The following is a 15,484-nucleotide window of genomic DNA, read 5'->3' as shown; positions in this document are numbered from 1 at the left end:
GACCTTGAGTAGCCCTCTTCCTTTGGCACACCTAGGTCTCTCTGTAGGTGAAAGCAAAGTTGGGCGAGGGGATGGGCTAGAGGACCCTCTAGAGGCTTTCCAGGCCTGGCACCATGAGTCAGCATTTCTAGGATGTGAAGGCCTGTGGAAAGCTCTTGGACGATGCTCTTGAACTGCCCTCAGCCCCAAGCAGGTTTCCTCCACAAAGTCCTAACCGAGTCTTTCCTGCTGCCGCAAACAACACACTTATGCCCAAACGCCCAGGTAACAAACAGGGGACAATGCTTTATTAACTTGGCACCTAATGGAATGAGAGGCTACAGGCCCCCACGGTTCTTTGCTTCTGCAAAGTGGAGGCTCTGTGGTGGGGGCAGCATCAATCCGAGATGCTGGTTTCAGCTGCAGGGAGGGGCCGCTGTCCCTGCTTTGGCCCCTCGAGTCCCCCTGTCCAGCCAAGCACCATCTGAGCCTAGGCCCTCATGGAGAGGTCAGGGCAACGGCTCAGGTTCTTCTGCAGCCCCAGGCAGTCTAAGGTAAGAGCCATAGGCCGCTCCTGCCTTCCCTCTTCTTGGGGATCCCAAGATGGATGGGGGAAGGGAGATACTCCATTTACAGAGAGCCCCTGAAACTCTTGGACCCTGAGCAGGGATGCTATAACAGGAGCCCCGCCAAAGAGGAAAGTTAAGAGTTACTCCCTTCCCACTATTTTCTGTTTTTAGCTGAGCAGAAAGCGAGAGCTTTCATTGAACTGGACCCATGTTAGGTGATAACAGGTGAGGTCACATGCCAAGTTGATGGGGTGGAACCAGGCTCCCCCAGGAAGGACCACACCAACTGGACAGGCTCTCTCCCAGACAAGGGGAGAGAGGAACAGAGTGAACTGCAGTTATCACAGGAGGACTTCCTGGAAGAAGAGGGGCAGGTCACAGGAGGCTCCCAGAGGAGGTGGTCTGCAGAACAAACGGGCTGAGTCATGCCGGCTGGCACAAGACACTGGCATCCTCGCTGTGGTCACAGTTGTGAGCATCCCAGCGGATGTGTGAGCAGAGCAGCAAGGCACTCTCGTCCCCACGGCACTTGACATTGTCCAGGAGGATAGGGCCTCGTCCTGGGCCGAAGTGGGCCTCACCAGGGGCTGCCAGGGCCTGGCCGCAGCCCAGCTGGCGACATAGGACACCGGCTGCCCGCAGGTCCCAAGCGTCATCGCAAACAGTGCCCCAGCGCTGTCCTAGGAAGAGCTCTACACGCCCCTCGCATCGATGGGCTCCGTTGGCCAGACGTAGATGCCCTGTGGGAGGAGAAGGCTTGGGGCTAGAAGGGGCTGGCCCAAGCCAGACCACTCCCAAGCGAGGCCAGGGGACGGGTAGATAGAGGAGGCAGAAGGCCGTGGTTTGGGAGGGTGCTGCCCTGGGAGCCACTGGAGGAGGGCAGACAAATGAGATTAAAATAGTATGGGCATCAGGCCAGACCTAATCTTCAGACCAGGAGAATGCGTACAGGCTTTTGTGGGGCGCTCTGTGCCGGCGGGGAGCTTTATGTCTGCTCTTTTCTTGGTTCTTTGGTCACAATCCCAATACCTCGGCCCCAGGGCTGCTCCCTATAAACTGTGATCCCCTGAAGGTCATCATCTCCTTTCCCCCCTGGACTCTGACTTCTTTCACTGCTCTCCTCAGGACAGGAGCCCCATCCTCTCATTTTGGTCCCAACTCTAGAAATCTCTAGGTTGCTATAGCTTAAAACCTACCTCCATTATTCTGGATAGCCCATCTCTATTAACGAGGCCTTAGACTAGCACGAACAAAAATTCCGGGATCTGGTGCAACTCTGCTGTGTGACCCCAGGCTGCGACCTCCCTCTAATTCTGGTTCTTCCTATCCTGCTGCCTTCAGCCTCACTCTTAGGGACTGTGGGCACCTACCGTCCCTGGGCCGAGGAGTGGGTACCCGGGTGGTCTCAGAACCATCCTGTTGGACTAGTTCCTCTGGGCCTGGCTCAGCAAGGACAAAGAAAAAGGTGGTTGTCATATTGTTCCCCAAGCCAGGTCATCTCTTACCTTCCAAGAGAAACCTGATCTAGGGTCAGGGAGCACTTCACAGGTCCCTGCTCCTTGGAAAAGAAATAGGGGTTGTGCTTTTCATCCTGGGAACTAAAGCAGAATCCTTTGTAGCCTAGCCTTTTGTGGCCAAGGCTACCAGAGCACCAAACAACGGTGAAAAATATCAATTCCTACACCAATCAATGAAGAGATGCATTCTTAAATGTCAGACTTTGCAAACACCCCTTTTCCATGGACTCCTCCCAAAGGTCAGAGCTGATCAATTCTCTCTGCCAGCTAGAGCTTTCTGGGTCCCGACGCCGCAGAGCAAATGCGCCCGGGCTACGCCCTTCATAGCCTCTTCCACGCTTGATCCCAGGACTCGGTCCCTCAGCTCGAGCCCCGCCCTTCGCTGCCGCAGAGGGCGCTCCCTTCCCGGCCCCGCCCTTGCCGCGCAGCCGCAGAGAGCGTCCGTGGTGGGCTCCGTCTCTCTCTGCGGAGTGTGAGTCCTTCCCGGCTCACGCCGCAGTGCCGCAGAGAGCCTTACGCATGGCCCCGCCCATTTCCCCAACAGATCCCCGCCCCGCCCGCGCCGCGGCGCGTGCTGACGCGCGGCCCCGCCCATTCCTCAGGGTCCGCCTCTTCACGCCGGCGCCGCAGAACACGCCTGCGCAAGGCCCCGCCCATTCCTCAGACGGAGCTCTGCCCCGCCCCCGCCGCAGCGAGTTCGCGGTCCTACCGCCGCCTCACCTGAGCAGAGCGCGCCAGCATCCTCGTGGTGGCCACAGTTGTGCTGGCCCCAGCCCAGGTGGAAGCAGTCGCTTAGGCGGGCTTCGGTGCCGGCGCAACCCACGTTGTCCAGCAGCACCGGGCCGCGGCCGTAGCCGAAGTGGCCGAGGCCCGTGGCACCCAGGGCCGGCCCGCAGCCTGCCTCTCGGCAGGCCACGCGCGCGTCCGCGAAGTCCCAGTCATCGTCGCACACGGTACCCCAGCCCCCGGCGTACAGCACCTCCACGCGGCCGCGGCACGGGCCCGGGCCGCCCACCAGCCGCAGCCGCCCGCCTGCGGGGCGCACAGGCCCGCGGCCAGAGGGGCTGGACTGGGGCTGCCGGTTCCAGGCGGAGCCCTGGCCCCACCCTCTCCCACCCCCGCCACAACCTGGGTTCTGCCACTTACTTTTCTTCCCCGCGGCCCAGGCGGCTGTGGTGAACATTGCTGGCTCCCTAGAAGGCAGGGCACCAACTCCTGTAGCTGCGGAGACAGGGCATCTAGAGCTCTTGTGGGGGACAGGGAGGCCTTCTGACATGCCTCAACTGTACCACACCTGCACCCTGCCCTCAGCCTCAGTCCTAGAGTCACCATGTTGTCAGCTCTGATGGGGTCCTTAGGAAGCTTGAGGGAAATGAACGGAATCCTATTTCCAGGCATTACCCTAATTTCAATCCCAATGATAGTTCCAGCCCTAATTCCAAAATGTACTTCTCTCCTTCAGTTTTTTATCTCAGCTCTCACAAGGCCTCTTTCAGTTTCCAACCTGAGCACCAATCCACATTTTATTTCAGAGCTTTGAAGAAATCTCTTACTGGCTCCTCCCTCCCCGCTGAACTTTTCAGAGCTCTAGATTTCATCCTTTTTGCTCCATCTACACACCAGTTCTCTTACCCCCCTCTTTACCATCTGGCCAAAAGCCATGGCCTGCTGGCCCAGGCCTCCTCCCCATGGATCCAGAACAGCCTTCCCAGTTCCCAGCCCTGCCCACCTCGCCCCTCCCATTCCAGCTTGGAGGGCTGGGTTCCTTACCCTCTGGCTCTGTGTGCCAGGCCCAGGCCCCTCTTGTGGCCAAGGATAGTGGTGCTGTGAGAGTCGGGCGGCCCAGGACTAGAGCAGGAGAGAAGGTAGCAGGGTCAGAGGCCAAGGTCCTGGTTCCTGATCAGCCTTGGGCTATCAGAAAGAATACTACAGTCTCCTTGGAGAAGACAACAGGTTTTAGTTCCAGAGCTGGGGGCTCAGCCCCAGGAAGGGTCCAAAGAGGTCTGCCCCACTTTGCCAGTTCTTGTCATTTATTTGTGCTGCCAACATGCACATGTCAGTTTATACAGGACTTTCACAGCTGGGCTTTCATTTCTCTCCAGTGTTCTCAGAAACCCACTATGTGTCCAAGGAGGGGCGGTAAAGAAGGCCTTGCCCACCAGGGAGGGCCATGCATAGTCGTAAGGGACTTGCAGAGCAAAACTCATTACCCCATCTTACAGATAAAATAACACTAGCATGGGAAGGGGCATGCCCAAGACCATGCACACAGCAAGGTTAGCTGAGGGTTTTCCAGGGCTTGCTGTGTGGTAAGGCTCTGCCTCATTGAGCTTCAGCTTTCTCATCTGTAAAATGGAATAATGGCCCCTGGTTTGCTGTGAGGCATGAGCAAGCACTTCATACCTGGTAGAGTGGAGTCCATTTGTGAAATGCCATTATTCGTCTCAGTATTCCTATTCCCAAAAAACCTCTCAAAATGGGAGAGAGGCCAGGTGAGGAAAAACACTATACATATGTGTGTGTGTGTATGTGTGTATTTTTTTTTTAGGGCCACTCCCATGGGGCATATGGAAGTTCCCAGGCTAGGGGTCGAATTGGAGCTGTAGCCGCTGGTCTACACCACAGCCACAGCAACGCCAGATCCGAGCAGTGTCTGCGACCTATACCACAGCTCATGGCAACGCAATGCAACACCAGATCATTAACCCACTGAGTGAGGCCAGGGATGGAACCTCCATCCTCATGGATACTCACTAGTTGGGTTCGTTAACCGCTGAGCCACAGAGGGAACCTCAGGAAACATACTATTAACAGAGTATCAACCACAACAACAAATTTTAAGAAAACAGTTCTAAAAGCAACTAGTGTGCCAAATTTTCACATCTGTTCACCCTCACCTAAATAAATAAATAACTCATTCTGAGATCTTAAAAAAAGGAGAATTCTGGGGACATACCTGGGTTACAGTGGAAGAAATCTGGAGTACCTCTGGAGCGATTCTAGATTCTAGAGTACTATTACTTTACTCTGAAGTTATTTTGTTGTTTTTTTTTTTTTGTCTTTTTGTTGTTGTTGTTGCCATTTCTTGGGCCGCTCCCGCGGCATATGGAGGTTCCCAGGCTAGGGGTCCAATCGGAGCTGTAGTCACCAGCCTACGCCAGAGCCACAGCAATGTGGGATCCGAGCCGTGTCTGCAACCTACACCACAGCTCACGGCAATGCCGGATCCTTAACCCACTGAGCAAGGGCAGGGACCGAACCCGCAACCTCATGGTTCCTAGTCGGATTCGTTAACCACTGCGCCACGACGGGAACTCCTCTGAAATTATTTTGTAACAGCACTTAGAAGGTGCTAGAAAATTCCGGAGGCAGGGATTTTGGAGTACTGTTAGATAATTCTGGAGTATTGATGGGGTAACACAGCAGCATTACATAGAAGTGGAGTCTACCACAGAGGCTGCTAAAATTTTCTGAGGTACTGTTAGAGCAGCAATGAGAAACTAAAACTAATCGCACATCCGTGGAGAGCTCAGGGAAGCACCACACTTCAAGCCGGTTCCCGCTCCGCTTCCTCCTCCTGAATCAGGCCCCGCCCCCGCCCTCCCCCCGGGCCCCACCCCCCGCCCTCCCCCCGGGCCCCACCCCCCGCCCTCCCCCCGGGCCCCACCCCTGGAGCCCGCACCTGCGCAGAGCGCGCCGGCGTCCTCGTGGTGGCCGCAGTTGTGCACGCCCCAGCCCAAGCTCAGGCAGGCTGCCAGACGGGGCTCGCCTCCTTCGCAGTGCACGTTGTCCAATAAGATGTGCCCCGTGCCGTAGCCGAAGAAGGCGTTGGTGGTGGCTGCCAGGGCCGCCCCGCAGCCCAGCTGGCGGCAGACCACGGCAGCGTCCGGCAGCCCCCAGTCATCGTCACACACCGTGCCCCACAGGCCACCGTGCAGGATCTCCACTCGGCCCTGACACGGGCCCACGCCCCCCACCAGGCGCACGCTGCCCTCACCTGGTGACAAAGGTAGGGGGATGTGGAGGCAGGGAGCATCTCCCACAGGGCTTTGCTGCCTCTTCCCTCCAAAAGTGCACACATCCCAATGCTCTTCCACAATGCCCGGGCCCTCGGTATAGCCACCGTGCACGGTGTCCCAGGACCTAAAACCCAGGAGGAGCTGCTCATCCACTCACTTGCAAATCACTGCCTCCTCACAATCTAGATTGGGAGCGCTTTGCGGCATCTGAGAACAGAGCCCTGTGACTGTCACTTCCTGCCTAAAAGCAGTCCTCCCTTCCCTTATCCACACTCTCCTAACCATCCAGGATGTGCTGCTTCCTCCTTGATTACTGCAGTGAAAGCCTTCTGTCCTTCCCAGGTACAGCACCAACAACTCTTCCTCCAGAAAGCCCTCCCTCCCCGGTCTCTGGTGAATGGGACCCTCTTCCTCCTCTGACATCTTTGCCTTTTTATCTGCCCTTTTTAAAATTTTTTGTTGTTGTTGCCTTGCGGGCCTGTGGAGTTCCCAGGCCAGGGATCAGATCCAAGCCGCAGCTGAGACCTAAGCTGAAGCTGCATCAGTGCCAGGTCCTTAACCCACCATGGGATGGAACAAGCATCTCAGTGCTCCCAAGATTCTGTTGCACCAACCGGGGGGAACTATCTGTCCTTCTTTAAGGGAATTTTCACTTTCTTGTTCTACATCATATCAACTGTCGCATTACATTGGGCATCAGCCTCCACCTCTTATTTTCTCCAATCTTGTGCTATTTTTATTATCCCCATAGAATGAATCCTCTTTCCGAATCCAGACAGTGAGTGGCCTGAGGGGGTGCAGGGGACAGGGTGGGGAGGGGGAATGACCAAACTCGCCCATCAGTCATCCCTCTTTGCCCACTGCCTAAGGTCGGGTATGGGAGAGTCCCCCCTGGATCCCTCTCCTAAGACCTAGGGGGTCCCCCACGTTGCCTTACTTACCGTTTCCGTTCTGGGGAGTTGTAGGAGGTGCCCTACTGGTTAACGCTTTCCTTGTTGGGGGCTGCGTGGGCAAGAATTCTGGGAAAGAACAGGGTGGAAGGGAGGAGAATGTGGATTTCTCTGTTCTTCATCCTCACACACTCAGATGTGTGGGGGCGGGGCATGGACCCCTAGGTACCCGCCCTCAGCGCCTCTGAGCACCCGAAGGGTCAAAGCTGGGAACTGTGGGGTATGAGGGGAGGAAGGGCCACCTGAGTCCTGAAAGCAGTTGCTTTAGAGGATTCCTTCTAGTTCTTAGTTCTTTTTTCTTTTCTTTCTTTTTTTTGGGGCCACACCCATGGCATATGGAAATTCCCAGGCCAGAGACTGAACCCATGCCACAGCAATGACCCGAGTCACAGCAGTGACAATGCCGGAAACTTAACCTGCTGAGCCACCAGGAGACTCCCAATTCTTTTAGTTCTTAAAGCAGTATTACATCACTTGGGAACTTAGAAATGCAAACTCTTGGGCTCCGTTCCAGACCGGCACAACCAGAAACTCCAGGATGGGGCCACGGTCTGTGTTTTTTTTTTTTTTTTGTCTTTTTTCCATTCTTGGGCCGCTCCCACGGCATATGGAGGTTCCCAGGCTAGGGGTCGAATTGGAGCTGAGCTGCCAGCCTACGCCAGAGTCACAGCAACGTGGGATCCCAGCTGCGTCTGGGACCCACACCACAGTTCACGGCAACACCGGACCCTTAACTCACTGAGCGAGGCCAGGGACGGAACCCGCAACCTCATGGTTCCTAGTCAGATTCGTTAACCACTGCGCCATGACGGGAACTCCCACAGTCTGTGTTTTAATGAGCCCTCCAGCTCCTTTTCTTGAAAACCAGAACTGCTGCTCTCAATGTCAAAACCTCTCAGAGATTTGTTGCAACTCTGTGCTAGGTGGGCTTTACCTCCAGGGTTGACCATAATCGTCCTGTTTTAAACATGGGAAGGGGGTTCTGCTTGGACAATCAAAGCCCTCCATGCAAGCAATAACACTGGTTTTCAGCAGAGGCCATACAATGAGCCAGAGCACTGCTGGGACCCAGGCCCCTGACAGCCAGGCTGAGGCTCTTCCCAGCACCATGCACTGCAGCTGCTGGCTTGGAATACTGTTCATTGGAGCATTCTTAGCACTGGGAAGTCCCTTCATGTATCTAGCCTACAGCCCTGCTGCCTGCCCGCCTGCCTTTCTGGATCACAGGCTGTCCTGCTCACCGTCGCACAGGACAGCCACGTCCTCGTAGTGAAAGCAGTTGTGGACGCCCCAGCCTCGGCTGCCGCACTCGCTCAGCGCAACTTCCTGCCCGAGACACTCCACGTTGTCCAGCAGGATGGGGCCTCGGCCCTGGCCAAAAGCGAGGGGCCGAGGCACCGGCAGGGCCAGGCCGCAGCCCAGCTGACGACACACCACGTTGGCATCGACCACGTCCCAGTCGTCGTCGCAGACGCTGCCCCAGGAGCCGCCATGCAGGACCTCCAGGCGTCCCCGGCAGCGGCTTGGGCCCCCCACCAGCCTCAGTTCTGCAGAGAGGGTTGAGCTGGCACGAGGGGGATCCCTGGGCCCAACCTACAGGATGCCCACCTTGCCATGAAGCCGTGGGAGCCAGGGGATCATCCCTCGTGGGGCTTATTTCTCCGTTGCTGTGAAATGGGGAGACTGGAGCCATCCCTTTGGGGGCATCTAGAGTCGTGGCGGGCTGGTCAGCCACCATTCCCTGAGGTCTTCTGTCTGAGCGTCTGAGTCCCTCGGGAGTAGGGGTGGGGGAGAGGGAGGCAGGGCACCTACCTGGGAAGGGCAGTGAGGTGGGCTGTATGGCGCTGGCTGGAACAGAGTGAGGAAGAGATTGGCCGCTCAGCTCCCTCCCTTGGCCACCTGGCCCCTGGAACACAGCCTCCCCTCCTGCTGCCGTGGTCCTTACTGTCACCCTCCCCTCCTCTTCACTCCCCCTGCTTCTGCAAAGCCCCTGCAGGCCCCACTTGGCCTCCTTGCTGCATTCCTTGCCCACTGGTCCATGGACAGCCCCAGAGAGTTCTGCCTGAGACACAGGTCAGCTTATCCCCTAAGATTCCCCCTTTCCTGCAGGTGTCCCAGACCCTAAGCCTTCTAGGATCTTCTGACCAGCATCACCTTACTTCTTAATCCCCCATCAGTCTTGACACCAGGTCCTTAACCCTGCAGTCTCCTCTGCTAGCCCTGCTCGCTGCAGCCCTGCAGATCCAGCCCTCCTACGGAGAGACTTCCTGGAGCTCTCAGCTAGAAGGGTTTTCTTTTTCCTCTTGATCCCTGGCCACCATATACATACCCCTTTCCAGGCCTTCTCCTGGGTGATGCAGCCACCTCGGTTTCCCCCAGAGCCCCCTGCCCACAGCCTGTTACTTCCCTCATGCTCAGTAGCTCTGCCTAAAGTGTGTAAATTAACTTTGGGATTGGTTCTGATTTCCCGCCAAAGATTTACCTATGTAAGTCCTTCTGCATCAGCTCTCATGCATTCACATGTCAAGGGCTGTGCTCACTGCTTTATGTGGCCTGGCTCACTTAATCGTTAGGATAACTTACGAGGTAGGTTGGATTTTGCAGAAGGGGAAACTTCAGGTTTAATGAGGTTAAGTAACCTGTTCGGTGCCACACAGCAAATAAAGGGTAGAGCTGGTAGATTCCAACCCAGACAGCCACACTCTTCCTCACCGTACAATTCTGAGCACGTGGCCGGAGAGGGAAACGGGGCCAGCCAGAGAGGGAAACGGGGCCAGCGTGGGAAATTGATTACCCCTAACAAGCCCTCATTTGTGCACAGGGTTCTCAGCTACACCCATGGACATCACTTCATAGAATCCTTATGATCTCTGCGCACGCATTAGTGTACCCACTTTACAGATGAAGAAACAGACTCAGTGTCTTCTTTCCCAAGTTAGGATAGTCCCTAGGTGGTTTGATTCCATCTGTTCTCCCAGCTGGCTTTCCAGCAGCCACCTGTGAGCCCACGCCCTTGCCTCCTCCCCTATTTCCAGCTTCCTAACTGCTCACACGCTGTGCATATTGAGCCCACACCTCCAGCACTGAGCTGTCCACTCCCCTGACTCAGACCCTTAGCTTTCATCAATCCTGGGCAAATGTCAGTGCTAAAACAAATGTTGGACACCATCTCTTTGACCAACCATCTCCCACCACAGTTTTACAGCTGGGAAAGCTGAGGGCCAGAAAGGGGACGGGTCAGGAGAGGTGGGGAGAGCACTCACCCAGTGGCAAGAGGAAGAGGAAGGACAGGGCTGGGGGAAGGGGGGCGGGGGCAGCGCTCCTGTCTCCAGGCCTCCCCACCCTGATCTTCTCATCAGGCTGGGGACCAACTTGCATCTCCGCTTCCTTGTGTTTCCAGCCAGTGGATGGCTTTTCCAGCGGTCCCATCGAGGGGTGGTGGAGAAGTCACAGCTGGAACATCTGGAATGAAAGGTTCCAAGTCACTTCTTCCAGATGGAAGGGCCCAGGGAAGAGTTTTGGGAGGAAGTGACATCTCCACTTGGGTTTGGTATCCTGAGTGGAGGCAGCAGCTGGAGGATGAGGTTGGAAACACAGAGAAACTCCTCATGAGGAGTTAGGCCTGGCTGGAGCAAAGAGGGTACGGGAGCAGGTGTGGAAGATGAGGTTGCAGGGCTGTCTGATCCCAGGGGGAGACGGGTCTGCATGGCTTGGCCAAGAGCTCAGAGCTTTTCCTTTAGGGCAGCACATCCCAAAGCAGGGTGTGGGTGCCACTGGTGACAACCCACATAATTTTGGGGGGAGACAGATGGACATTAACTGTTTGATTTTCATTTATTTTTATTTATTTATTTATTTATTTACTTATTTATTTACTTATTTTTGGTCTTTTTGCCATTTCTTGGGCCGCTCCCACGGCATATGGAGGTTCCCAGGCTAGGGGTCTAATCGGAGCTGTAGCTGGCAGCCTACGCCAGAGCCATAGCAACACGGGATCTGAGCCGCATCTGCAACCTGACCTACACCACAGCTCACAGCAACGCTGGATCGTAACCGCTGAGCAAGGGCAGGGATCGATCCTGCAACCTCATGGTTCGTCGTCGGATTCATTAACCACTGTGCCACGAAGGGAACTCCCCTTATTTATTTTTTTAAAGTTTATTTATTTATTTGCTTTTTAGGGCCACACTTGGGGCATATGGAGGTTCCCAAGCTAGAGGTCTAATTGGAGCTGTAGCTGCCAACCTACACCACAGCCACAGCAATGCAAGATCCAAGTGTCTGTGACCTACACCACAGCTTGTGGTAATGCCGGATCCTTAACCCACTGAGCAAGGCCAGGGATGGAACCTGCATCCTCATGGATACTAGTCAAATTCGTTAACCGCTGAGCCACAACGGGACCTCCTGATTTTCATGTATTTCTTTTACGGTGCCTTCTATTGATAGCAAAGGATTCTGATTTTCCATCTACTTGGAGCAATATAAAGCTTCCATTTTAAGTCAGGAAAAAAAGAATCAATTTAAAGAAAAACACCCAGGAAATATGATTCCTAGGAGTTGCAAACATGCAAAGGGCTGGAAGAGTAATGCAGTGTGGGACACTCTGCCCTTTCGGAGTGTTGGAGTGGGAAGTCCTCGGAGATTTTTTTTTTTTTTGCATTGAGCTTTACACACCCCTAAGTGCATAAATCATAAGCGCAGAGCTCAGTTAAGTATTCATGTCATGTAACCAGCCCAGTGTGGGGACGATGATTGGATGGTTTCGGAGGAGTGGGGGTGGGGCTGGTCTAGAAGATGGTTCTGTTTGGGATATACTAAGACCAAGGTTCCCTGGGGACTTTGATGCCCCTCTCAGCAGGGACGCTCACCCCCATCATTCCCTGGCTTTGCCTCCATCCTGGCACATAAACAGTCTGCTTGGGAAGAGGATGAAAACCTATCTGGATGTGGACACAGGGTTTTCAACACTCCATTCATGGGGCCCAGTACAGCCCCTGGTGGAATAATCAGCTTTTGTCCTCCTGGGGACAGCTGGGAGATGGGAGTCCAGAGCTGTGAGGAGCGGGGAGCCCTGGTCCAATCTTTGTTGAGGGGATCCAGAGTGACCTGAGCCAGCCCCTGCCTCCCAGGCCTTGGGGTCACCCATCTTTCAGGCTGCCGGGGTCAGGGAAGCCTCTGCTATGTGAAGATGGGGACACACAGCTTCCAGGGAACCTGGTTGGGAATCCTGAAGACCCGGCACCCCCACTCTATCCCCTGCCCCTCTGGTCCCAAAGTGAGGGAGGAAGACCGCTGATCCTGACCCCTGCGGACCTCAGGTGGAAGCTGACCCCAGAGCCCTCAGTGGGCCTGGTGGAATCTGCCTTCCCTCCAGCTTGGAGCTGGGCCCCCGGGCCTGCTCCTGCCTTACCCCCTGGGCACCATAGTCAAATGAGGTTTAACCATTCCCTGCCTTCACGGCCTGCAGCTCCCACGCTCCCTCCATACCCTTGGCCCTGAACTGTCTCTTTACAGGGTGGGGCAGGCAGCATACAGAGTGGGTGTAAAACTCAGCTGGCTGAGCCTCACTGTCCTCCTCCGTAAAAGGGGGCTAGGAATACACGGACCTCTACAGTTGTTGCTAGGATACCTGAGCGAAAGTTTATCCAACGTTTATAAAAATTTAGTCCAGTGCCTGGCCCACCATATGCGTGGGAGCTCTTCCTGTGATTTCTGTCTCTCCTTCTAGACTGCGGACCCTCCAGAGCAGGGGGCCAGGGCTTACCCAACGGCCTCACCTGGCCCAGGTGGGCGCTGAGGAAATTGGAACAACTGAACGCAGGTTAGGGCTGCAGAATCTCAGCATTGAAGCTGTCGGAAGGGGCCCAGGGGACCCCTGAGGGCAACTGCACACCTGACTAGTGGAACACTTGTCCCGCACGCTCACTTGCACTCACACATGCCACTAAAAGCGAAGATTTCATACCTGGGGGAATGTTCTAGGCTCTTTCTGTCCCTTCTTCTGGAGACAATCCGAGGTCAAATCACTTTTTCTGCACCCGGAAGCTCAGGACGGGGAAGGATCCCCCAGATGCAAATCAGCACAGACCTTTCTTCGTCTTTTCTTTCCAAAGCTGGGCGGTAAGCAGAAGCAAAGTCCCCGTCCATGGAGCTGGCTGGTGGTCCCAGCCTGTCCCCATCCAACCTTCGGGGCAGAGGGAGGCAAAGGGAGAGTGGAGGTGGCCTGCAGGGTCTGGAGCAGCCCTGAGCAGGGCCACTAGGCAGAGGAGGAGCTCCGGGGTGGAGGAGAGGGCCAGACTTGGACTCTTGGGGCCAGACAGCCCCGCCTCCCCTCCCCCCACCCTGGGGCTCAGGTTTCCGAAAGGCCTGGGTAGGTCTCCACCCCTTTGCAGGGCAGCCAAAAGCATCCTTCACCTTTAGCAGCAGCCCTGATCCAACCCGTGGTTCTGTCGCCTGGGACTCCTCTTGACCACGTCCTGACCCACGTCGCACCTGGGCATTGGGGTACCCGGTCACAGCAGCCGGAGTGCTCGTGGTGGGCTCCCCAGGTCGCCTGGGCCTCTGATTTGGCTGCTGATTTTTGCCTTGCTGTGGTTCCTCTTGAGTTCTGGTAAGTTTGGGACCTTGGGGCTTTTGTAGGTGACAGGAAGTGGCATGTGGCTTACTTTGTAGTTCATAGCTTCCGTCAAAAGCTGTGCTGGAATTCTGCTCCTTCTGGCTAGAACCACGAACTCTCAGAGCTGGAGGTGTCCTCAGAGCCCCCGAGGGGTGGTTCCCAAACCTGGGTATGTGCCCACGTCACCCCAAGGGGGAACTTTAAAAATGTGTACAGATTCCTACCCCCACCTCTTTTGCCCCCGTTTCCAATCCAGCAATTGAGGCATGGGGTCCACCCCAAAGTGATTTGTTTGTTTTTGTTTTGGCTAACCCGAGGCCTATGGAAATTCCCTGGCCAGGAACTGATCCCTCGTCGTCACAGCAGTGAACCAGATTCTTAACTAGCTGCACCACAGAGCAAACTTCTTAAAAATACACTTGGTAATCCACTGTGGCTCAGCGGATTACGAGCCTGACTAGTATACATGAGGATGTGGGTTCAATCCCTGACCTTACTCAGTGGGTTAAGGATTGGGCCTTGCCACAAGCTTCGGCATAGGTCACAACTACAGCTCCAGTTAGACCTCTAGCCTGGAAACTTACATAGGTCGCAAGTGTGGCCCTAAAAAGGAAAATAAAAAAAAAAAATTAAAAAGTGTATTTTTGAGAATCTACTGAGGATCCAGCATGTTCGGTGATCAGGGGTCTAATCCCAGCTGTTTCCCATGCCCATGGGAAAACTGAGGCCAAGAGAGGAAAACAGAGACACAGCCTGTGCAACCTCGAGGGATTTAGTTTCCTGACTCTGGGCCCTGATCCTGCACCCACTTCTCAGAAAAAGAAACGTCTCTGATGGGAGGCCTGCTGTCACCTGGCTCCCAAACCCACACCCCCTTGCATGTCTGCTCCCAGCCCTCTTCCTCCTGCCAGCAGGCCAGTGAGGAACTGCTCCCCCGCGGAGCGGACCCCATCTCCCTCTGCCTTCTCAGGGACCTCCCTCGCTCCATCTGTATGTCTTCTCTCTTTCCTATTCAGCTGCTCTTTCCCAACCGGATTCCTTGCATGGGGCTTCTAAGCAAAATCTGGTCTCTGTCTTTTCTGTCTTTTTTTTTTTTGGCTTTTTAGGGCCACATCCATGGAGGTTCCCAGGCTAAGGGTCCAATCAGAGCTGTAGCCGAAGGCCTGCACCACAGCCACAGCCCCAGCAACGTAGGATCCAAGCCACATCTGTGACCTACACTACAGCTCACGGCAACACCAGATCCTTAACCCACTGAGCGAGGCCAGGGTTCGAACCTTCATCCTCATGGATGCTAGTCAGATTCATTTCCACTGAGCCACCATGGGAACTCCTAAAAAAATTTTTTTATGATATAGTTGATGTACATTGTTCTGTCAATTTCTGCTGTACTACAAAGTGACAAGTCATACATATATAAACCTTCTTTGTCTCGTATTATCTTTCATCATGTTCCATCACAAGTGATTGGACATCGTTCCCTGTGCTCGACAGCAGAGCAGTTGGACTCTTAACCCACTGCTTCACAGCAGGATCGCCTGGTCTCTGTCATTTCAAGCAAAGGACAGAAAGCCCTTTCAACCTGTGTCCGTTGGGTCCTCAGGGTAGAAATGACCAGGCCCTAACATCCCTCCAGGGCTTTGTCCCTGGCTGGGGATGCCCAGGAAGAGTGTGCCCTTAGCTCACAAGCTGCAGCAGATTCAGGAGGTGCTACGGAGGGAGGGTGTCAGCTGACTCGCTTCCTCACAGCTCCCGAGCAAGTCCTTTCTCCAAAGGCAGAACCGAGCAGAGCATCTGCACGGCTGCCCCTGGCCTCCACGCGCCCTCCAGC

At 55.2% G+C, this 15,484-nt stretch overlaps 1 protein-coding gene across 2 annotated transcripts; it reads right to left on the bottom strand.

Annotated features, from left to right (window-relative positions):
• On the bottom strand, positions 259–13,893 carry SSC4D (scavenger receptor cysteine rich family member with 4 domains). 2 transcript variants are annotated; one of them, XM_021086291.1, is made up of 12 exons: positions 13,452–13,893; positions 13,003–13,221; positions 10,298–10,496; positions 8,847–8,882; positions 8,276–8,581; positions 7,026–7,103; positions 5,748–6,062; positions 3,836–3,913; positions 3,212–3,286; positions 2,786–3,097; positions 1,919–1,987; positions 259–1,288 (listed from the first exon to the last, which is right to left on the bottom strand). In XM_021086291.1, the coding sequence occupies exons 3-12, from the start codon at positions 10,461–10,463 to the stop codon at positions 972–974; spliced, it is 1,752 nt and encodes a 583-aa protein (XP_020941950.1). In that variant the 5' UTR covers positions 10,464–10,496; positions 13,003–13,221; positions 13,452–13,893; the 3' UTR covers positions 259–971. The 2 variants fall into 2 exon arrangements, with proteins under 2 accessions (XP_020941950.1, XP_020941951.1); XM_021086292.1 differs by lacking the exon at positions 2,786–3,097 and having other exon boundaries at positions 13,003–13,150.

This window comes from Sus scrofa, chromosome 3 (assembly GCF_000003025.6).
Source record: "Sus scrofa isolate TJ Tabasco breed Duroc chromosome 3, Sscrofa11.1, whole genome shotgun sequence".
In the NCBI taxonomy this organism is placed as follows: Eukaryota; Metazoa; Chordata; class Mammalia; order Artiodactyla; family Suidae; genus Sus; species Sus scrofa.
The sequence above is the reverse complement of the archived record's forward strand: the minus strand, read 5'-3'. Positions and strand labels throughout refer to the sequence as shown.